Source organism: Vespa crabro, chromosome 8, assembly GCF_910589235.1.
Source record: "Vespa crabro chromosome 8, iyVesCrab1.2, whole genome shotgun sequence".
Lineage (NCBI taxonomy): Eukaryota > Metazoa > Arthropoda > Insecta > Hymenoptera > Vespidae > Vespa > Vespa crabro.
In genome coordinates, this window is record NC_060962.1 from 9,085,258 (window position 1) to 9,105,087 (window position 19,830).

At 39.7% G+C, this 19,830-nt stretch overlaps 1 protein-coding gene and 1 long non-coding RNA gene across 4 annotated transcripts in view; one reads left to right on the forward strand and one right to left on the reverse strand.

Annotated features, from left to right (window-relative positions):
• Window positions 1–1,805: 1,805 nt before the first annotated feature.
• LOC124426143 (voltage-dependent calcium channel subunit alpha-2/delta-3) lies at window positions 1,806–16,250 on the forward strand. Of its 3 annotated transcripts, XM_046967465.1 has the most exons (25): window positions 1,806–2,561; window positions 2,719–3,356; window positions 4,863–4,944; window positions 8,320–8,430; window positions 9,055–9,277; window positions 9,480–9,611; window positions 9,764–10,369; window positions 10,439–10,575; window positions 10,642–10,722; window positions 10,794–10,874; window positions 10,947–11,021; window positions 11,095–11,109; window positions 11,180–11,287; window positions 11,362–11,433; window positions 11,574–11,715; window positions 11,800–12,021; window positions 12,103–12,199; window positions 12,788–12,820; window positions 13,534–13,638; window positions 13,713–13,825; window positions 13,912–14,048; window positions 14,124–14,296; window positions 14,373–14,584; window positions 14,681–15,023; window positions 15,106–16,250. In XM_046967465.1, the coding sequence occupies exons 2-25, from the start codon at window positions 3,259–3,261 to the stop codon at window positions 15,392–15,394; spliced, it is 3,687 nt and encodes a 1,228-aa protein (XP_046823421.1). In that variant the 5' UTR covers window positions 1,806–2,561; window positions 2,719–3,258; the 3' UTR covers window positions 15,395–16,250. The 3 variants fall into 3 exon arrangements, with proteins under 3 accessions (XP_046823421.1, XP_046823420.1, XP_046823422.1); XM_046967464.1 differs by having other exon boundaries at window positions 1,806–3,356; XM_046967466.1 differs by lacking the exon at window positions 12,788–12,820 and having other exon boundaries at window positions 1,807–3,356.
• A 1,576-nt stretch (window positions 16,251–17,826) lies between these two features.
• Window positions 17,827–19,830, reverse strand: part of LOC124426148 — a 7,477-nt gene continuing 5,473 nt past the window's right edge. The window contains exon 3 of the long non-coding RNA XR_006942662.1: window positions 17,827–18,869. This is a non-coding gene — a long non-coding RNA (uncharacterized LOC124426148). The remainder of the gene's footprint in view (window positions 18,870–19,830) is intronic.

The following is a 19,830-nucleotide window of genomic DNA, read 5'->3' on the forward strand; positions in this document are numbered from 1 at the left end:
ATCGTCCGAATGCAAACGAAACCATTGCAGATATATTTTTTCGAAAAGCAGCTTGCGTGTGCACGATACGCGTAGGTACTACGTGAGACGCATAATCCGTTAATGCTCCACGTCCAACGAATGCAACGGAATATGCAAACGTTGTTTCTTTTGCATTGCACGTTCGCTTAGTTCTATGAAACGCCACAAAATGTAAAGTGTTACGTAAGTAAAGAGCAAACATCTGTAAAATCATAATCGTATCTTATTCTTTTCAATCTCGACTTTGTTACTTCTAAACATTTACACAACTCCCCGTAACGTATCATTCTACTGACCACGACGAATTGTTGCAAAAAAATAAGAAAGAGATTCTACCCCCCTAGCCTCGACGTTAATTATCCTCGTAGGTGGACTAGACACATTGGCCGTGCGTGTTAAGGCGATTAATGGTAGAAACGTCGGTCACCGCGAGGGGGCACGCGATGCCTCTACGGTGAGACAATAAATCTGAAAAGAGCGTGTCCCGCGAGATCGGAATCTTTTTTCTCTCGCAAATCCGCTCGGTGAAAGAGAGAAAGGACGGGGATGAGAAAGGGTAAGACTAAAAGGTCTACAGAAAGAGAAAGATAGACAGAGAGAAAGAGAGAGAGAAAACTGGAGAGATGTATGGTAACGGGGCGTAGTCAAACGAGCGTCGGTCCCGGGAGCACACGTTCTCCCTCTAGCAAGAGAGTAAAAGAAGAAAGAGAAAGAGAGAGAGAGAGAGGGAGAGAGATGCATTGAGCAACGTGGCGGGAGGCGTAAGACGATGTCACCTCTCGCGTCCTACGAACGTCTTCCTTCGCGTAGAAGAAGACACGAAACGCGCGTTAAATCAATGATGCCGAGCTTGCGCCGCGTTACTCCCGCGTAACGTGCCACGAAGCCGGAAGCTCGATTCCCCCAGCCCCTTTCTCTCTCTCTCTCTCTCTCTCCACCCTCTTCTAGCCTGCCGGCGGCGGCGGTGGCGGCGGCGGCGCCTTTACGCGCTCCGCCGAAAATCCCGGCACCGCGCCGCGCCGTTTGTGTCCATCCTCCCTTCCTCGCGTTCCCGTTCCTCTCGTTCCGCCGGCGTCGACGCTCCTCTCCGCTTTCGACGATGGTGCGTCGTCGCTTCGAGGTCGCGCGCTCCGCCGACCTCGACGCCGCGTCGGCGCGAAAACCCCGGCCGTCTCGCATCCCCACTACTTTTCTATTCGTTCCTGTGCTCGGTTCGAGGCTACTACTACTACTACTACTACTACTACTACTACTACTACTACTACTACTACTACTACTACTACTACTACTACTACTACTATTACTACTACTACTACTATTGCTACTATTATTATTATTATTACTACTCCTACTACTACCTTTACTAAACTACTACTACTATTATTATTATCATTATCACTATTATCATTTCTTATATTTCATCGGATCAACCTCCCTTCGTCTGCCCGACGAAGCTCTTGCTCTTCTTGCATTTTCTTTACACGTAAGATTCAATGAGTCGTAGAAATGCTTTAAAGATGGCGGACGGCTCATCGGAGCTCAAATGTGCCGAATATAAATCTCTGTCAGAGCCGCTCTTCTTTCGTCGTTGTCCCGTCGAGAGAACCGATGAAAAGCCTCGTCGTCTCCTCCCGTCTACGATGGCTTTTCTCACCCCTTTCGCAGCGTATACGCGCACGCTCCGTGCAAAAGGCAGACAGAGAGAGAGAGAGAGAGAGAGAGAGAGAGAGAGAGAGAGATAGATAGAGAGAAAAGGAAAGAGAACGGTGCTCGTACGTTCGCGAGGAAGAGGAGGAGAATGAGGATGAGGAGGAGGAAGAGGAGGAGAAGGAAGAGGAACGAGCCAAGTCGCTTCCTCTTTCGCGACGCACACGAGCTCGTGGCGCTTTCCGTTCCGTGCCGTTCCATTTCCTTCCGTTCCGTTCCATTCCGTTCCGTTCCGTTCCCCTCGGCCATCCTACGTCTTCCAGTCTTTTACTCTCCTCCGGAGAGCGGAATATAGATTCCGTACGCGTAACGCGTTACACGCGTCGGACCGCGGCTTCGAGAGAGACGCCGAACCTCGCGACGCAAGAGCACGTATCTCGAATCTACCCTTTCGACGCTTCTTCACCCTCTTCCGTTGTACCGACCAAAGAGCACGACTCGACTGACGCATATTTCGCGGGTGTATAAAGGGCGGACGTGCTTTTCTTTTTTTTTTCCCCTCATTTCGAGATCCTCGATGAACAATATAATTCGTTAATCTTTCATAATAGTCCATTTGAACGAATGACATCTCGATGACATTTCGAACGTAATCGTTCCAGAAAGAAGAGGAAGAAAAGGATAAGAAGAAGACAGCACGGTAATGCAACTGATTACGTGGATAGCCCGAGAAATCGCGATTAAAAGGGAGCACCTACTAGTTAGTTGGTGCAGCTATTTACTTTTTGAAGGATCCTTCGGCTTGAAATGATTCTAAAGTGCAACTCTACCACGACCAGGAAGATCTCGGTAGACGGTGGTGAGCGCTCGAGGAGGGGTAGTGCGCGTTGGAGGTGAAGCGAAACGACCAAAGATTTTCCTCTCGAATTTCCGACGTTTGTATATGTATATATATATATATATATATAGATATATATATATAGTATATACCTATATATATATATACACACACACATATATATACATACATACATATATATATACATATAGCGGATATCTCGTTCGAAATTTTGCGCGCGATAAACGAACGATGCTGAATTTTTCTTTTGCAAGAAGATCGGTAAAGGAGATAGAAAGAAATTTGTTCGATCCTATCAAAAATAATATCAAATACGAGCGATCCAGCGCTTACGATCTAGCGTGAACGATAATGCTCGCTTTTCGCTTACTTTATACCGCACGATACGCTAACGTTTTACGTACGGTGATGGTTCTTTCGTGCGCGTCGATCGATCGTAACTCGCTGCCGCTGCTACGAGGACTCGTCGCGTGAAATTCTCTCTTCGTTTGACCCTCGAAGCAACGTGTCTTATCCCCTAGATCGAGATATATCGGTTATAGTATAGAAGGACCGAGAGAAACGACCAAGAGATAGAAATAGAGATAGAGAGAGAGAGAGAGAGAGAGAGAAAGAGAGAGAAGTAGGAAGAGGAAGAGGTGGAGGAGGAGGAGGAGGAGGAGGAGGAGGAGGAGAAGGCAGAAGAGAATCAATCGAGAACACAGTCGGGTCTGTCCAAAATCGGCGGAATAATGTTTCTGCGTATCGACAGGATCGTGCGCTCGGGGATCTTGTTTCTGTTGTGCATCGGCTCGAGCTTTCAGCAGGAGGAGGATATACCCCATAACGAGTAAGTATGATCGTAGTATTTTTATTTCTATGCTTTTTCTTTTTTTCTTTTTTTCATGGAATGCTTGCGCCTACAGCGAGCGTAAAAAGAAATAAAAAAAGAAAAAGACAAGGATAAGATGAAGAAAATGTAAAGGAAAAAGAAGAAGAAAAAAAACATAGAAAAGAAAAGAAAAGAAAAAAAAAGAGAAAAAGAAGAAAATGACATTGGAGAAAAGGAAAAAAAGATTGGGGGGGGGGAGTGTATCTTATTCTTGTTATGCGAGAGGATTGATGCGCGTAGGACGTGTACAATCCTCGTGTACGTCGAGAGGACGAGTGGGCGTACGGGTCGTCGCTCGTAGTACGCGCGGCGCGTACTTGCGACACGCGGGACGCTCTTCGCTCTCCCTCCCCAACTTACCCTCCTTTCTTTACCACCCTCTTCTCGCTATCCTTCGTTTCTCTCTTTTCACTTCTTCTTTAGATTTCGTTCTCTTCCATTTTCATCGGCACCCGATCTCAACGACGAGTCCATTGTAAAATCGAAGAGACGTCGATTTCTCCAATTTGTTCTCTTCCCTCTCTCTCTCTCTCTCTCTTACTCGTCTTCCGCTTTATCTGATCGCGCCAAGAGGACATGCGTAGCGTAGCTCGATGCAACTATGACCTCGATCTGCATCATCGCGCATCAACCTTCCTTCGGGAGCCATAACTCGAGCTACCGAATGTTCCTTTTGATATCGTGTCTCATTTTCGCGAACCTACACGATCCTACGAAAATTGTTTCTTATTTCCCGTCAGGGAGAGAAACGGGTCGCATATTACGACGTGGCACCTTTAATATGACAATCGAATTTACGATACGCTGACTCTCCTATGTACATATATATATATATATATATATATATACATATATGTGGAAAATCAGTTTCTTCGAACTAATCCCTCTCTCCTATTTCTTTTCAAGGTCGTCCTTGGATCACGTAAATCGTATTAACAAGTATCGATGTCCAAGGCGACCATCCTTGATATCTATTAGAAAATTCTTATGCACGATGAAATATCATTGTACGAGAATAGTAAAAGACAAGGCGATATAATGATGACATAACGTTTCCCTTTCCAGGTCATCCCGTTTTCGTAGATTCACAGTCCACGAAATACGTTCATTTTGAATCTGGGCCATTCTCTTCTCAACGACGTGTTCCTCAACCTACCGCGTTATTTCACCTAAGATAACGTTTTTAGTAACTCGATTATATGAACTTTCCAAGAGAATGACCTGGATACGAAGAAGAACTACCATCGTTTGCGATGGATTCGAACGAGTAACACGAGTCACGTACTATCAACGATATAAATTTATGCTTTAAATCGAGAATCGAAACGTGTCTGCATTGAAATATATCTTTTCTTTTTTCTACTTCCTATTTTTATTTTTACTTACATATGACAAAAGTAACATACCTTGTTTCAACGTTCTCACAAATTCTCCCTTTATCTTTTTCTTTTTCTTTTTTTCCAGAGTAAAAAACTGGGCCTTGAAATTTGGAGTGGATCTATGGGAATTTGGTAAGCAAGTGACCAAAATGACCGAAATACAAAAGGTAAGATGATTTTTTCGTTGGTTAAAGAGAAGTTGGTTGAGTTACGTGGACGATGTTTTTTCTCGATAAACGTGCTGCATATAAATATATATATATATATATATATATATATATATATGTATATATAGAACGATATGACGCCAGTATAATTGCTTTCGTAGAATAGAAAATGCAAGAATGTAGGACGTAAAACGTAGAAAACTGGGTAGAAACGCTGGGTAACGAGCGGTAACGACGAAGAGAAGCAGAGTGTCTGGCATCGACGCTGTTCCGTCCTTGCCGCAGTTGTTTCCCTTCGTCTTTCGTCCGCGTCGACTGAATTTTCTCGCTTTTCACGCTTTTTTACTTCTTGCTCTTGCATTTTATATAGTTCCCACGTCTATTCGATATACCGCCGAATGAAACAAAAAAAAAGAAAAAAAAAAAAAAAAAGAGGAAAAAAAAGAACGTCGGTAACCCGTTACTCGCGAGGGACCTTAATGGACTACGTGTTTCTCTTCGTGATTGGAGCAGCGTGCATCATTAATTACGTTATTAAACCTCTGCTGTCGTTTGGCCTGCATATGCCCTGATGTATTTCGCCTTTGTTTTTTTTTTCTTCTTTTCTTTTTCGATCCCTTTTCTCTTTTTTTTTTTTTTTTTGTGTTCTCCTCTCTTTATTATTTTAACGAACGCCAAGAGAGAAAGAGAAGTTGTCATGATTCGACGACAAAAGATTAGGAATTTTATTCGTCTATTAATTATCGATTAAAAACGATATCCGTATTGTCGAGCAAGGCCAGGAATTTATAAATTTAAAAAGATCGTACGACCGAGATAAACGAAATTGAAAAGTATTTCTGAAAAATAAACGAGCCATATAGTTATCCAGAGGCGAGAATAAATGAATGAGAGAAGTAGAAAGCTAGGGAGAAAACGAAAGGGTGGAGAGGAGGGAGGAGGCTAAAATAAAGACCGCGAAGAGTTTGAGAGCGTCGGTATGAAAAGGTTCGTTTAAAAGGGGGGCCTTTTTGCAGGTGGCTCTTGAGTTCGAAGTTGTACGAGCTTGAACGTGGTTGAACGTGGTTGAACGTAGAATGTACGTATACATAGGCGTCTCCATCTCTCTCTCTCTCTCTCTCTCTGCTCGTAGTCGCAGCGAGTAAACGGACGCGACACGCTGATCGATAATACGCGAACTTCGAATCCCCTGTCGCTGATACGACAACGCGCGAAAAGTACGAGCGTCGAATCGTGCTGGTTCTCTTCTCTCACCCTCTTCTCACCCTCTTCGTCCTTTCTACGGCGCCATCGCCATCTCCACCAACCACCAACGTTTCTTCCACCTCGTACATACGTATAACCACTATTCTCGCTCGTTTCTCTCGGGTAGAAGCATACACACATACACCCATACCTACACACATACACAGAAAGAGAGAGAGGGAGAAAGAGGGATGCACACCGACGAAATCGAACGTCTATCGAATGTCATCGGCTTCGCCATTTTCTTCTCCTCCGATGAGAATCGATCTCTGTAGCCGTGCTCGTAAAAAAACCAATGTATATACTTACGTATAGCGTAATAAAAGTATAACGGACCAATGACAAAATCGAGTTCAATATTTTTCTTTTCTTCTTTTTTTTCTTTTTTCCTTCTTTTTTTTCTTCTTTTTTCTCTTCTATTCGACGTAATTCATTCGGAGAAAAAAGATATTTCTTCTCGCGTTGCATTACAAAAGCATCCTATGGAATATATATTATGCGCTTCTTCTTTCTCAAAACTCGCGGAAGAAGCAGAGAGGAAAGTTCTTTATTTGTCGTCGTCTTTTGTTTGTACGTAAATGTATATATATATATATATATATATATATATATATATATATATGCACGCACACGCGCGCGCGCGCTTGCGAGTATATATGTACATACATACACACAGCTACGTACGTATGCACGTATACGCGCGTTACGATATATCGAAAGCATATAAGGAGGAGCACTCGAATGGGAGCCTTTTAAATTTACCTGTTGCTCTCGCAATTGAGAGATAACATTTTTAATTCGACGTAGTTACACTACGGATTATATAAATACATGTATATGCATAAAGATAAATATTAATATTTACTTTCTATGTTTGTACGTACGAAGAAATCTGAAGAGAATAAACGAGCGTTGTACGTCTTCGTCGTAAGAATAGAAATTGTTAAATGATTTACAGTGGTTATTCTTCGAGAATGCTCGTTTTTAGATATTGTTCGATTATTTGGGAAATAATAGAACGATTACGTGGCAATATCGAGCGAAGGGGGAAACTAAATGAGAAAGGGTCGATACAAGGCATTACCCTTCATATTTTTAAGATTAAACCTCGATGATAAAAATATTTTTTCTCGATCGACGAACTTTGTACATATCTCAAATTAGAAAAATGAATCAATAATGTAGATATTTTGTCGACACCTACGTAAATACGTACGAAATAAAGAAAGGTCATTAAAAGTTATTCGTCACACAACCGCTCGTGTTTTATTTCGCACGAATATCAAGAGAAAATAAAAAGGGTCTCCGCCTCTCTCTCTCTCTCTCTCTCTCTCTCTCGTTTCTACTTTTCCACAGATAAGAAAGCTCGTTCGGTCGCTCGGTTTTTTACGCTCGATCCATCCTGTCCATTATCCTCCTTTTCGTTTCTTTTTCTGCCTTACGCCCCTGGCATCACCGTCCCCTTCTTCCATTCTCCCAACTTCTTCTCAGCTAACACTCCTCTCCATTTCCTCTCGACGCTCGTTTACCCTTCCGATAACATACAATCGCAATGTGATAATACGAACACGGCGAAACGATCTTTTTCTTTTCTTTTCTTTTTTTTTTCTGAATGATGATCGCAATTAGAAGGAAATAATTCGTCTAACAATAAGTTCATAAGCACGTATCATAGACGACTCAGTCGTGGGGTGTGTCATTAAACGGCCGATCGACGAACAATTCGAACGTTATTCCCATTTCGGTGTGTATAATGCAAGAACCGACGTAGTAGACGGTCTGTAGCGGTAAATGCGCTATCAACGTCAAGGCCAATTGGCACTTTGCGTGTCGATTAAACCGACGAGAATAATAATACCGACGATCGACGCACGTATCGACGTTTATTTTCACCCACTAACGACGTGCCGATTAATGCCGACTACGTACGACCAATACCGAGTGGACGGGGAAACTACTTTTCATTGAGCATTTACCCTAATAATTGAACAACGTTTAGAAATCAAAAGGACATCGTCCACGTCCCTGATCTTTTTCTACACTTTCTTCTTTCTCCCCATTCCATCTCCCACACCCTCCGCCCTCTCCACGATTATATTCAACGTTATCGTTATTTCTCGATTTCTACAGAATTATTACAAAGTCGAGGCGAATCTTATTAAAAGGGACGGCTTGGTACTGGTAAGAGAAATGGCTGCTGAAGTTAAAAATATGATGGACTTTAAAATGAACGCTGTAATGGTGAGTAAAAGTCAAATAAAATATATAATCAATAGATAGATAGATGATATAAATTCCTTCATAATATTTATTCGCAATCCCCGATCTCGCATGGCTCGTTTTAATGCTCTTACAATTTATTCGGAGGAATCGACGAACTAGCATGGATAAAGTAATTGACGTCGATACGAATCCTATCACGTTGAGGGGAAGTACCTGACTGGTTGACGAGGCTAGGCTTGGCGCACGTCTCTCCCACCACTTGCACTCCTATTACGCTATACCTACCATTTGCACTTACATTGCGTCGCCGGTTAAACGATATGGTCTATCTCTCTATCTCTCTCATTATCTTACAACGAGCAAAGTACTTTACTTACTTACCAACGAAGAAGATGCCCGAATAATTAAGCCCAAGCATTATCCTGTTCCATTGATCTCTTTTTAATTAATTCCAGGATTATGGTGTGCAAATGATGCTTTCTCTTTCATGTATTACATATATATATATATATATATATATATATATGGACCTTTAATCGATTAACGTTCTTGAACGATCACGAATGTAGATAAGAAAATCCGTATAGTCGGTTTATATCGTTGTGTATCAGCGATCTTTAATTATTTTCTCGAATGTCGCAGAGGCTAATGGAAAGTGCCGAACAGGCCGCAGTTTCTGCGCCAAGAGACGGTAACGTGTCACCTAAGTATCATTCTTCCCATCGTTCGAATCTTTTTATGGGAGATGGCAAAGGTTCCTCCGATTCTCGTGAAGTATATCTAAGCATGAATCGTCATTTCGATCGGCTAGCAGTCAATGTCAGTTTATCGTCGGTTCTCATGCCAGCTGGAATACAAGAGACAGGTACGTTATCGCAAATAATCAGTATACAAAAGTTTACAAATTCGGACGACGTTTATTTATACTAAAATAAATCGAAATAAATACTTTGGGAAAGTATGTCGCATCTAGAGTTTCCGTTCGTTCTTTCGAAGCCACTTTAACTTCTCGAGAGAGTATTCCTTACTTCGCAATCCTTTTAACGCCGTTCGAAATGTCATTACAGAAAGCGACGTTGCTGCGGGCATTCAATGGAGCGAATACTTGGATCCTCTTTTCGTCAATAATTACGAAAGCGATCCTTCGTTATCTTGGCAGTACTACGGCGCTACCTCGGGATTTTTAAGACGCTTTCCTGGTAAATGCACGTCCCTCGTTATCTTCGTAATAACGTTGAAATTTTGTCAGACCGACTCGACTGCTAACGAGTTATTAGAATTACCATTTTACTTGGAATCGGAGTTGGTATATTATTTTTCCTTTTTTTTTTCTTTTTCTTTTTTTCTTTAGCCATAACGTGGCCACCGATGGAATTTGGCACGAACAAGTCACCGTCAGTTTCCTCGAATCGTGTTTATCGCGACGTGTACGACTTCAGGACTTCTAATTGGTTCGTCGGTGCTGCGAATAGTCCAAAAGATTTGGCAATTTTAATAGACACCATGGGATACGATAGCGAGAGGAATCAACGATTAATAAGTGCCACTACAAAGGCGATATTGGACACGTTAGGTCCCGACGATTACGTGAACGTTTACCGATATGGCGAAACGGCCGAGGAAATCGTACAGTGTTTCAAGGACAGCTTAGCCCAGGCCTCGCCAGAGAACATACACGAGCTCAAGCTCGCAACGAATACATTGAAACGCGAGGAAACGACAAAGAATATATCGGCGGCCTTGAGTACGGCCTTTGAAATACTTCAAAAGTACAACAGAACCAGTCAGGGTAGTCAATGTAATCAGGCGATAATCTTGATAACGACTGACAACGAAGGTCCTCCAAAGGAAGTGATCAAAAGGTATAACTGGCCGCACATGCCAGTCAGATTATTTACTTACCTCGTTGGCGGTGACAAGAGTCCGGAACTCTTTGACATGGCATGCAACAACAAAGGTATAAATCATTTCTCTTATTAAACATATATCTAAGCTGATCGTGTAAATCGATCATTCCAATTTACAGGGTATTATGCGAGAATTACCAAGCCGGAGGAGATTAAAAGTAAAGTTTTCGAATATGTAAAGGTACTCGCCCGACCTATGGTCCTTTATCAGCACGATCATCCTATACACTGGAGTCCGGCTTACATCGGTGGAAAGGTAAAGTATATATCGACGTTGTATTAGCAATACGACATAACGTGTGTACGTCGATTTTATTTTTAGAGCGGTAGATACGGCAGGGAAAATCGTGGACAGCTGATGACGTCCGTCACTGCTCCGATTTTGGATCGTCGAAATCATACGGTACGTATTAAAATTTGATTATTTACTTATCGACAGTTTTATCTTAATACATATTGTTCGATGTATTTCAGTTGAAAAGGGCTAATTTATTGGGCGTCGTTGGTACCGACGTTCCCGTCGAAGAAATTCAAAAACTCGTCCCACCTTCCAAAGTATTTATTATACATATCTTTGCTTATTTCTTAACATTATAAGGATATTTGATCGATTGATCAATTTTTCAGTTGGGAGTCAATGGATACTCCTTTATTGTCGACAATAATGGCCGTGTCTTGTATCATCCGGATCTGCGTCCGTTGGTAAGTAAATCGCGTGATAGAGGATATTCTTTTCATCGGATACTTACATACGTTTGTTACAACACTAATGCAGCCAGGAAATGCAGATGTGAGTATAAATAACGGATGAGACGCGCTTCGATCAATTATCTAATTTAACATTCATGTTTGCGATATAGTACGAGGAGACACTGAAACCTACGTATATTAGCGTAGACCTATCGGAAGTCGAACTAGCCGAATACGACGGACCCTCGCACTCTTTGAACAATTCTCTTCTTTTAGATGTAAGTGATAAAAGACGACGAGGAATCCGTTTTATCTATACTATATTGAATCATAAATTAAATTCTTTTCACAGTTGAGGCACGATATGATCGATCAGAAGGAAGGGGAGACTGGCTTTGCTGTGAAAATTCATTACGATGACATGGTAAATTTTGCTTGCTACTCTCGTACTGTCGTGTGTGTTTACGTAACGAAAGAGAGAGAGAGAGAGAGGGGGGGGGGGGAGAGAAAGAAAAAGAAAAGGAAATAAAATACTAACCACAAAAAAACAAATGCAAATTTCAGAAAAGAGTGACTATCAGACGACACAATTATTTTTACAAGCCGATCGAGGGTACGCCGTTTTCATTAGGTTTGGCTTTACCCGAAGGGTATGGCATGTTCGAACTCCTTGCCGAACAAGAGATCAAGCACACGATAGTCGATGGTAAATTTGTACTTACCTACATACATCTTATTATTCGGATACTTGTTTGACGTTACCAATTTCGTTCGTTCAAATCTTTTTCAGTGACGGAATACTTTAAAGGTAATAATTGGAAAGTACATCCAGATTGGGTGTACTGTGAATATAATTCGGCATCGGACAAGTTGTTCTCTTCCCCGGAGGAACGCGTTTTGCACTTTTTATCACGCACGCGAAAACCCGGGTGGAAGTGGATGTCCTTGAGACCAAGGAGTCCAAGCTCGCACCATAAACAGGCGAGCAAGCCGGACAAGGACGCTTATTATTGTAAGTGTAATACCAAAGGTATAAGAATTTATTCGAATCAGCAACGTGTATTCTGATTGACCTATTGACTTTTGCTTTCAGGTGATAAGAGATTACTTCAGTCTTTAGTTTTGGACGCATTGGTAACGGATGGGTTTGATAAAAGAAGAAGTTCGATGCACAAAGAAGAGAATCCAAAGTAAGTAAGTCGATCCACGTAAAGGAGAACAAAAAAAGGATTATAGAAAAGCACGTGTGAATCCTTCACATACGCGCAACGAACGTTTAGTAATGTCTCGAGCACCTCACAATATGCACAAAGCACGCGATTATTGTACTTATTAATTCACGCACCGTTACGAGAATGTCACAAGAGTGTCGAGCTCTTTATTGCAAAGTTTTATTGAAAATTATCCTTGCGTCGCACTCTTAATTCTGCCCGTGACAGGTTGTCTCGCATAATTGCGACGGGGACGGCGGAAGGCACCGTTGGTTGAAAGAAAAACGTGGAAGCGTGATAAAAGTACTGCGTCGGGTGCCAAAAGCGGACAATGGTACACGATGAAAACGAAAAGAAAGAGAAAAGGAAAAGAAAAGAAGGAAGAAAAAAAAATTCAAATTAATTTGCATTACATATAAGTACGGATATTTCGCGTTTCCACGTTTTTCACGTAGTTAGAAAATTATGCACTCTGCGCCAACGTTCGCTCTCTTTCATTTTACAAGACCTTATATTTCATTGCATATATTTTTATTACATTTTATTATTGTGTGTCTCCACCGCTAGCCCTATTGCCATACTGATGGCTCTACTGCACAGGTAATTTGCAAAAATCCATTATGCACAATTATTTGTCTAAATGCGTTCGTCTACGCTGCAACATAATAAGTTCTTAGCTGGTGTATAATTACCTGCTATTGTTCCACCTTTGCGTCGAATTTAACGTCGACGAGCTCTCTATACGACGATCAATATATTATTTCGATTTAAGGAATAAACCTTTGAAAGCTCTTCGATGCAACTCGATATATAGGGTGCATAAAAATGTCTAAAAAGTCGTACTTGATTCTAACAAGTTGTCGACAAAAGGAAAATTACATGGTAAAACGGTGATGCGTACTTCTTTTTTCTTTTTTATACACCCTATGTAATATTATTTGAATATAAAACTAATCGATCAAGACCTAGAGAATTTTCTATACGGTCTGAAAAGTAATCCAAAAAAAAAAAAGAAAAAAAAAAAAAAACAATCAAGGTATGAGTTTAATATTGTATCGAAGGATCGTCTCGATTAAGTTAAATGTGATAAAACCAATTAAATGTGATAAGACGTGTGAAAGGGGGAGGGTGTTCAGAAAATGTGACCGCAACGTGAGATAGATGATTTTGTTTGTTTTTCCTTTTTCTTTTCGTAATTCTCTTATAATACTTCGACTTTGATCAATAAATAATTTTCAATGTGTTCTCAAAAAGAACAATTTCAATATAATCATATAAAATTCTTTTCTAACGCGAAACGTTTGTTTTTACAGCCAAGGGAAAGGTAGATTCGGGGTTACGAGAAGCTTCATCGCAACTAGAAGCGGACTTTTTCGTTGGCACGAACATCAACAGAGCGATGAGACCGCAGAGGAGCCGTACGTAAATGATCGCACGATTTTATTTGCGTCAGATCGCTCAAGAATTACGTCAGTCGAGTATTCCTTTTCAGTTGGTTTCCCGAACAACAAGCAAGAGCTATGGAATCGTCTTGGTACAAACGTGCCGTCGATCAACACTCGATAGAGCCAGAAAGTTTCGTTTTTAGCGTTCCATTCGATGCCGGTACGTGTAAAACGACGAAATCTTTTGACCAACCACCCACACATAAAAATCTCGTTCATCCGATAAGCATAATATTGTTTCACCAGCCGAAAGACCGAATCCTCTGGTTACCGCGACACACGCTATCTTCATTGGAAAAGGACATAAAGCTCCGGCTGCAGTGGTAGGATTGCAATTTCAACATTCCTCATTGGCGTCGCATTTCGTTAACATAACTTCAACGGTAATCATTCAACCTTATTCCGTCGCTTTGATTTTACTTCAATGACAATTTGTTTCGCAATTTTAACTCCCACAGTGTACAGGAATGTCTGGCTGCAAAAAGAACTGTGCGTCGGAGGAACTCGACTGTTACATACTCGACAATAGTGGATTTATCGTTATAAGCGAGAGACACGAACATACCGGGAAATTTTTCGGCGAGATAGATGGTACCATAATGGATTCCTTGGTACAAGATAGGATATACAGGTTTATTCATTGTCACTTAATACAAAGTTTCTACTTATGGGCTCTCGTTAATATCGAATATTATCTATTATTTCAGGAAGGTAACAGTTATCGATTATCAGGGAACGTGCAGCCCTCAAGAAAGTCACCGTTCGTCAGCACCAAGAACCACATCGGCATCTATTTTAAAAGGCACCGCGCTTATCGGCAATTTCATTTGGAATCTTTTTGTCAGCTTCAACGTTCAAGATATTTGGCGTACTGTAGTGGCCTTTGCCAAGGATGCGGCACATTCCATGCAAAACGATGGTAAATTATATTCGTTAGCCCGTTAGTCGATAGATCGATCGATATAAATAAATGAGATTAATTCGATCGTGATAGAAAATAACCCGATCTTTCCAGACGATCTGATATTTTCTGACACCGACGTTGAAACCGATCCCAATAACAACGGTGCCGACGAACTAGCTGAACTTCACAATTTGGAGTCGATAGCACCGGCGGAATCAACCGCTGGATCTGTACCAGGAAAAGAACACTTTTCGGAAATACCAGTCGCACCTCCGATACCCGTTTCACCACCGACTACTCGTGCCACGTCCGCCCATTTTCCACCGCGCAAATTAAGGTCTTGCGAAAAGAAGACGGATCTTTATATCTTACAGCCTGAAAGACTCAATACCAGCGGCCAAAGTAATCCGCTTAAAGGAAAACTCACGAATTGCCATGTTACAGGATGCGAAAGGTAAGTTATTCCGTAATTAGATGTAATCGCGTATAAATAGGTATGAATCCTCGTAATATGTGACGAATTGACTTTTCGACAGGCCTTTCAGCGTGCAAAAAATACATCACACGAATTTGATTCTCTTGGTGGTAGACACATTGTGTCCCTGTGGTAACAAACAACTCAGCATCGAGCCGATCGAAGCTATGACTGAACCAGGAGCGTGTACAGCGAGAAGAGAACGGCTCTATCGGAGAAGACCGCCAAAGTGTATAAATTATCATCCGGAGGAAATGGAGATAAAGATTTGCGGTGGTGCATCAACGCAATTCAGTCGATCGACCCTGGTCGTGCTTCTGTTAACCATCTTCGTCGTTAGGTTGGCGTGATTCTCCACTCGTTAACGGTGATCCACTCGCAAGCGAACACGCACGCACACGCTATTATAAGGCGCGTACGCATTTACGAATTGACCTTTCTAAACGGATCTAGCGTTTGCCCCTTTCTACTTAAGAAAAAGAAAAAGAAAAAAAAACAAAAAAGAAAAAAAGAAAAAAAATATGGTTGTCTAAGCAAGTTATATACGAGCGGTCTACTCTGCCTTTTTTCCTTCAAAAATCCTTTTTTCGTCTCTGGCTCTTTCTCTCTCTCGTATCGAATCCATCGTCGCACGAATAACGATTTCTCTCTATTACTTCCGATCTATTCGAAGCTTTTGCACGTTTTTCTAACTCGAGTTTTTTTTTCTTTTTTGCTTTAAATCGTCTCTCATTTCTAGATTAAAGATATCGGATGTAAAATCAAGAATTGGCAAAAGAGTAATATGCAAACAAATGATATATATGCGATCGATCTGACATACGATCAAGGCTTCCACGTTATATAGTTTTTTTCTTTTTCTTTTCTGGTCAGAAAATCTTTTACGATCTACGAATTCCTTTTTCTAACGAAGAGTCGCGAGGACGATTTATTTCATGTCTCTGGTTCCGTCCCTAAAAAGTAATTGTTACGACAGTCGATGTAATTTACTTAACTATGGTACATCCATAAATCTTTTCCTTCAGAAATGAGATACTACAACTTGAAAGCGATCTATCTTAATGAAAGAACATCGAATCGGTTTAAATGATTTCCGACCATTAAAGCCTTGTCGCGTGAAAATGAAGTTTTACTTTGAAGGGAAATAAAAAATTAAAAAAAAAAAAAAAACGATAAAAAAAAGAAAAAAAAAGGTTACGAAAATATCAAAAAAAAAAAAAAAATGAAAAGAAAAGAATTACAAAAAGAAAAAAAAATGAAAGAAAATAAAACTGCACTCGTTATGCGATTTAAAGCTCACTCTTACGTGTAAAAAAAAAAAAAAGAAGAAAGAAAAAAAAGAACAACTCAACGTTGGAAAATGCAAAAAAAGCGTGTTGTAAACCGATTCGACGAATTATTTTTCGCGTCGAATATCGAATTCGATGAATGATTACTTATATATATATATCGAGCCACTCGATTTTTTTACACGTGCGAAAATGCGAATATGAAAAGGATTAGCGTTAATGTGCGACGAGATTCGGAGTCAGGACGAAATAATAAATGTTAAATCGAGTTGTTACAAAGTTTCCTCGTAAATTCGTTGTAAACTATCTCGAACTTCCGGTACATTGATGATAAACGCGAGACCTCACAGAGGGACCGTTCACGAGATTAACGAACGTGAGACCTGATCGTCTTCGCGTTCGTATATTATATAATTTACGTGTATAGCGGACCGATCAAAGTTTTACGGTCCATTTATTGAGGGAGGGTTCATCGTTGCTCCAAGCAACGATGACACTTGAACATATTAGATAAAAGGAAAAAAAAGAAAAAAAGAAAAAAAAAAAAGAAAAAAAAGAAAAAAATAATCTTTTAAACGGCCCCCTTCGGGCGCCACCACGTCTTCCAGTATTTGTATATTAATGATAAAAATCGACTATAAAGGATATATTATATATACATATACACATACATATATACATATAGCTATATATACATGGATAATACTAAATACTTGAGGGAAAGATGAAAAAGGTATATATTAAGAAAATAATGAAACGAAAGAAGAAGAAGAAAAGGAAAATGAAGAAGAAGGAGAAGAAAATAACGAAACAAGAAAAGAAATAATAAGAAATCGGTGAGAGAGAGAGAGAGAGAGAGAGAGAGAGATGGCAAACATTTCGACCTAATCGTTATGGAACTATAACGAACGTTACGATGCGAACGTAGGAAGAGTGTATTTTTAACAGGATATTAGAAGAGTTAGACGTGCGCGTCATTTATTCTTCTCTCCTCCTTTATCGAACATCGCCACTTGTGTAATCCTTTCTTTCTCGCCTTAACTTCCTCTCGAATCCACATCCGCTATAACAAGTACTTACCTACTTACTTAATTACTTACTTATATAAATACGTGCGAAATTATCACTGATGATACCAACACGATGAACGTTGACAATTGTCGTACGATCGCCTTATGTGTTTTTGTTTTGCGTCTTTGAACGTTCGTCCCGTAAAGTAATTCGTTCGACGAACGACGAGAGGACTCTCTTTCGAGGAATCACGTGATTACGAGAAAACGGGTATAAACAAACAAGAGAGGAAGATGATCTTCGCTGTGTCGAGAAAATAACGTTGTCCTTGTTCCTCTTATTTGGACACGTTCTTATCGACTTCGACCTTCTGAATATAATAAAAAAAAAAAAGAAAAATAAAATAAAATAAAATAAAATAAAAGACCATTTTGAAGCTTCGAACGAGAGTTCCGTTCCGATTTTTTTTTTTTTTTTTTAGATTTACGTTGTGATTTATTTCTTTCTTTTTTTTTTTATTTTTGTATGTTTGTTTTCTTTTTTTTTCTGTTCACATTTTTATTCCTTTTTTTCTTTTCTTTTCTTTTCTTTTCTTTTTTTTGGACAGCCTTCCTTACCACTCTCCTAACGAACGAATAGACAAGGTGCGTAATTGTATAGTTTAAATGATCTCGCTAGAGATCGATCGTCGTGCTCGTCGCATATAAATAAACATAATATTACGTACGTACATATATATATATATATAGTATACATTTTACGTTAAAATTGTTATTGTTTCTCGTCCGACGATCGATCGTCGATCCTATCACGCTTGATCGAAAACATTACGAAATTGCGACTCATCTACGGATTCGTGGATCATTCGTAGATATTACAAGACAAAAGAGATAAACGAAATAAAGAAAAAAGAAACATAATAATAATAATAATAATAATAATAATCATAATAAAGGAAATGAAAAAGAATAAAAGAGTAGAAAATAATAATGTAAATGAGTATGAAATGGGTTGTGGTAAGGCTCGATATATCGGAAGATTTGGCTTGCAACGAGTGTGTACCGTCGAGCCATTGTTAATGTTGTAACGCTTATCCGACGGCATTGCGAGCCAAATCGATGTTGATTAGCTTTAACGAACGAATAAACGAATAAAAAAATAAAAAGAAAGGAAAGTCAAGAAATTTTCGCGAGCGTGATACATACTTTCGTGAAACGAAAGAGGTGTCCGAATAGAAATTTTGACTATTTGATCGTCAACGGAGGAGGAGGTCCCCAATGTCTATAATGTTGTACAATATCCTTGTTAAAATCATTTCAAATCAAATCCATATCGTTTCTTCTCATATTAGATCGATTCTTCTTTTCTTCGTTAGAACTCTGGTATATTACAGCTCGAAACCGACGAAAGAGAGAGAGAGAGAGAGAGAGGGAGAAATAGAGATAGGAAGAATATTCTCGAGATTTGTCTGCGTTGTCCTTGAAGTGTGCCTTTGCTTGTATACACGACCGTACTGTTAAAAATGCTGTAAAAAGAAAAAAAAAAAGAAAAAAAAAAGAGAGAAAAAAGATAGAAAGTACACGATACATACACACACGCGCGCGCGCACACGCACACTCACACACATACACATATACATATACAAATACACGCGCAACAAAGACGTACATGTTAGTTATATCGAAGGCGTTAAAAACTATAATATATTACGATGATATAATAATAACGAGATAATAAATACAGAAACTTCTCATTCGATGGAAATGGCCTTCTGAAAAAGAAAAGGAAGAACTTTCAATCTGCTTTACTATAGAAAATATTACATCGTCGAAGGAAAAGAAAAGAAGAAGAAGAAGAAGAAAAAAAGTGGGACAGTCCGATCGTAGGATTTATAAATAGGCAATAGTATACCAGAGTTCCATCGATCCATTTCTATTTCTTTTTCTTTTTTCTTTTTTCTTTTTTCTTTCATTATTAGCTATTATTAATTGCGAATCGTAGTAAAAGTTTAGGGTGTTCCATTCATGAAAACACGATTTATCAAGACTTTGACTTTTTTAAGGGTTGAATTAAAGACGATAAATTATTGATCCGCATTGTCGAATTAGTATTATTACATACATACATACATACATACATACATACATACATACATACATACATACATACATACATACATACATACATATATATTAACCGTACGATTAAACGCACACAAACGCTTCCATTTTTGATCGATAATATTCCGGCATTTAATTCCGATATTGGAAAATAGTCTATGTCGTGGCTTGACAATACTCAAGCTGCAATATTTTATACCGAGATCTTTTTTATCTAACGTGTTGGCACTTGGAATACCCTTCGCTTATGTGTAACATGGTAATGTAAAAAAAAAAAAAGAAAAAAAAGAACAAAAAAAATATATATATATTATAGAGATCAGAAGATGTACGTACATACATGCGTTACGATAATAATGAACCGAG

Bases quoted from the DNA above. Each gene is read 5' to 3' on its own strand.
- LOC124426143 (XM_046967464.1), top strand. From the start codon at position 3,259: ATGTTTCTGCGTATCGACAGGATCGTGCGCTCGGGGATCTTGTTTCTG. The intron at 14,297-14,372 runs GTTTATTCATTG...CTATTATTTCAG, and splicing joins GTACAAGATAGGATATACAG to GAAGGTAACAGTTATCGATT. The intron at 14,585-14,680 runs GTAAATTATATT...CGATCTTTCCAG, and splicing joins ACATTCCATGCAAAACGATG to ACGATCTGATATTTTCTGAC.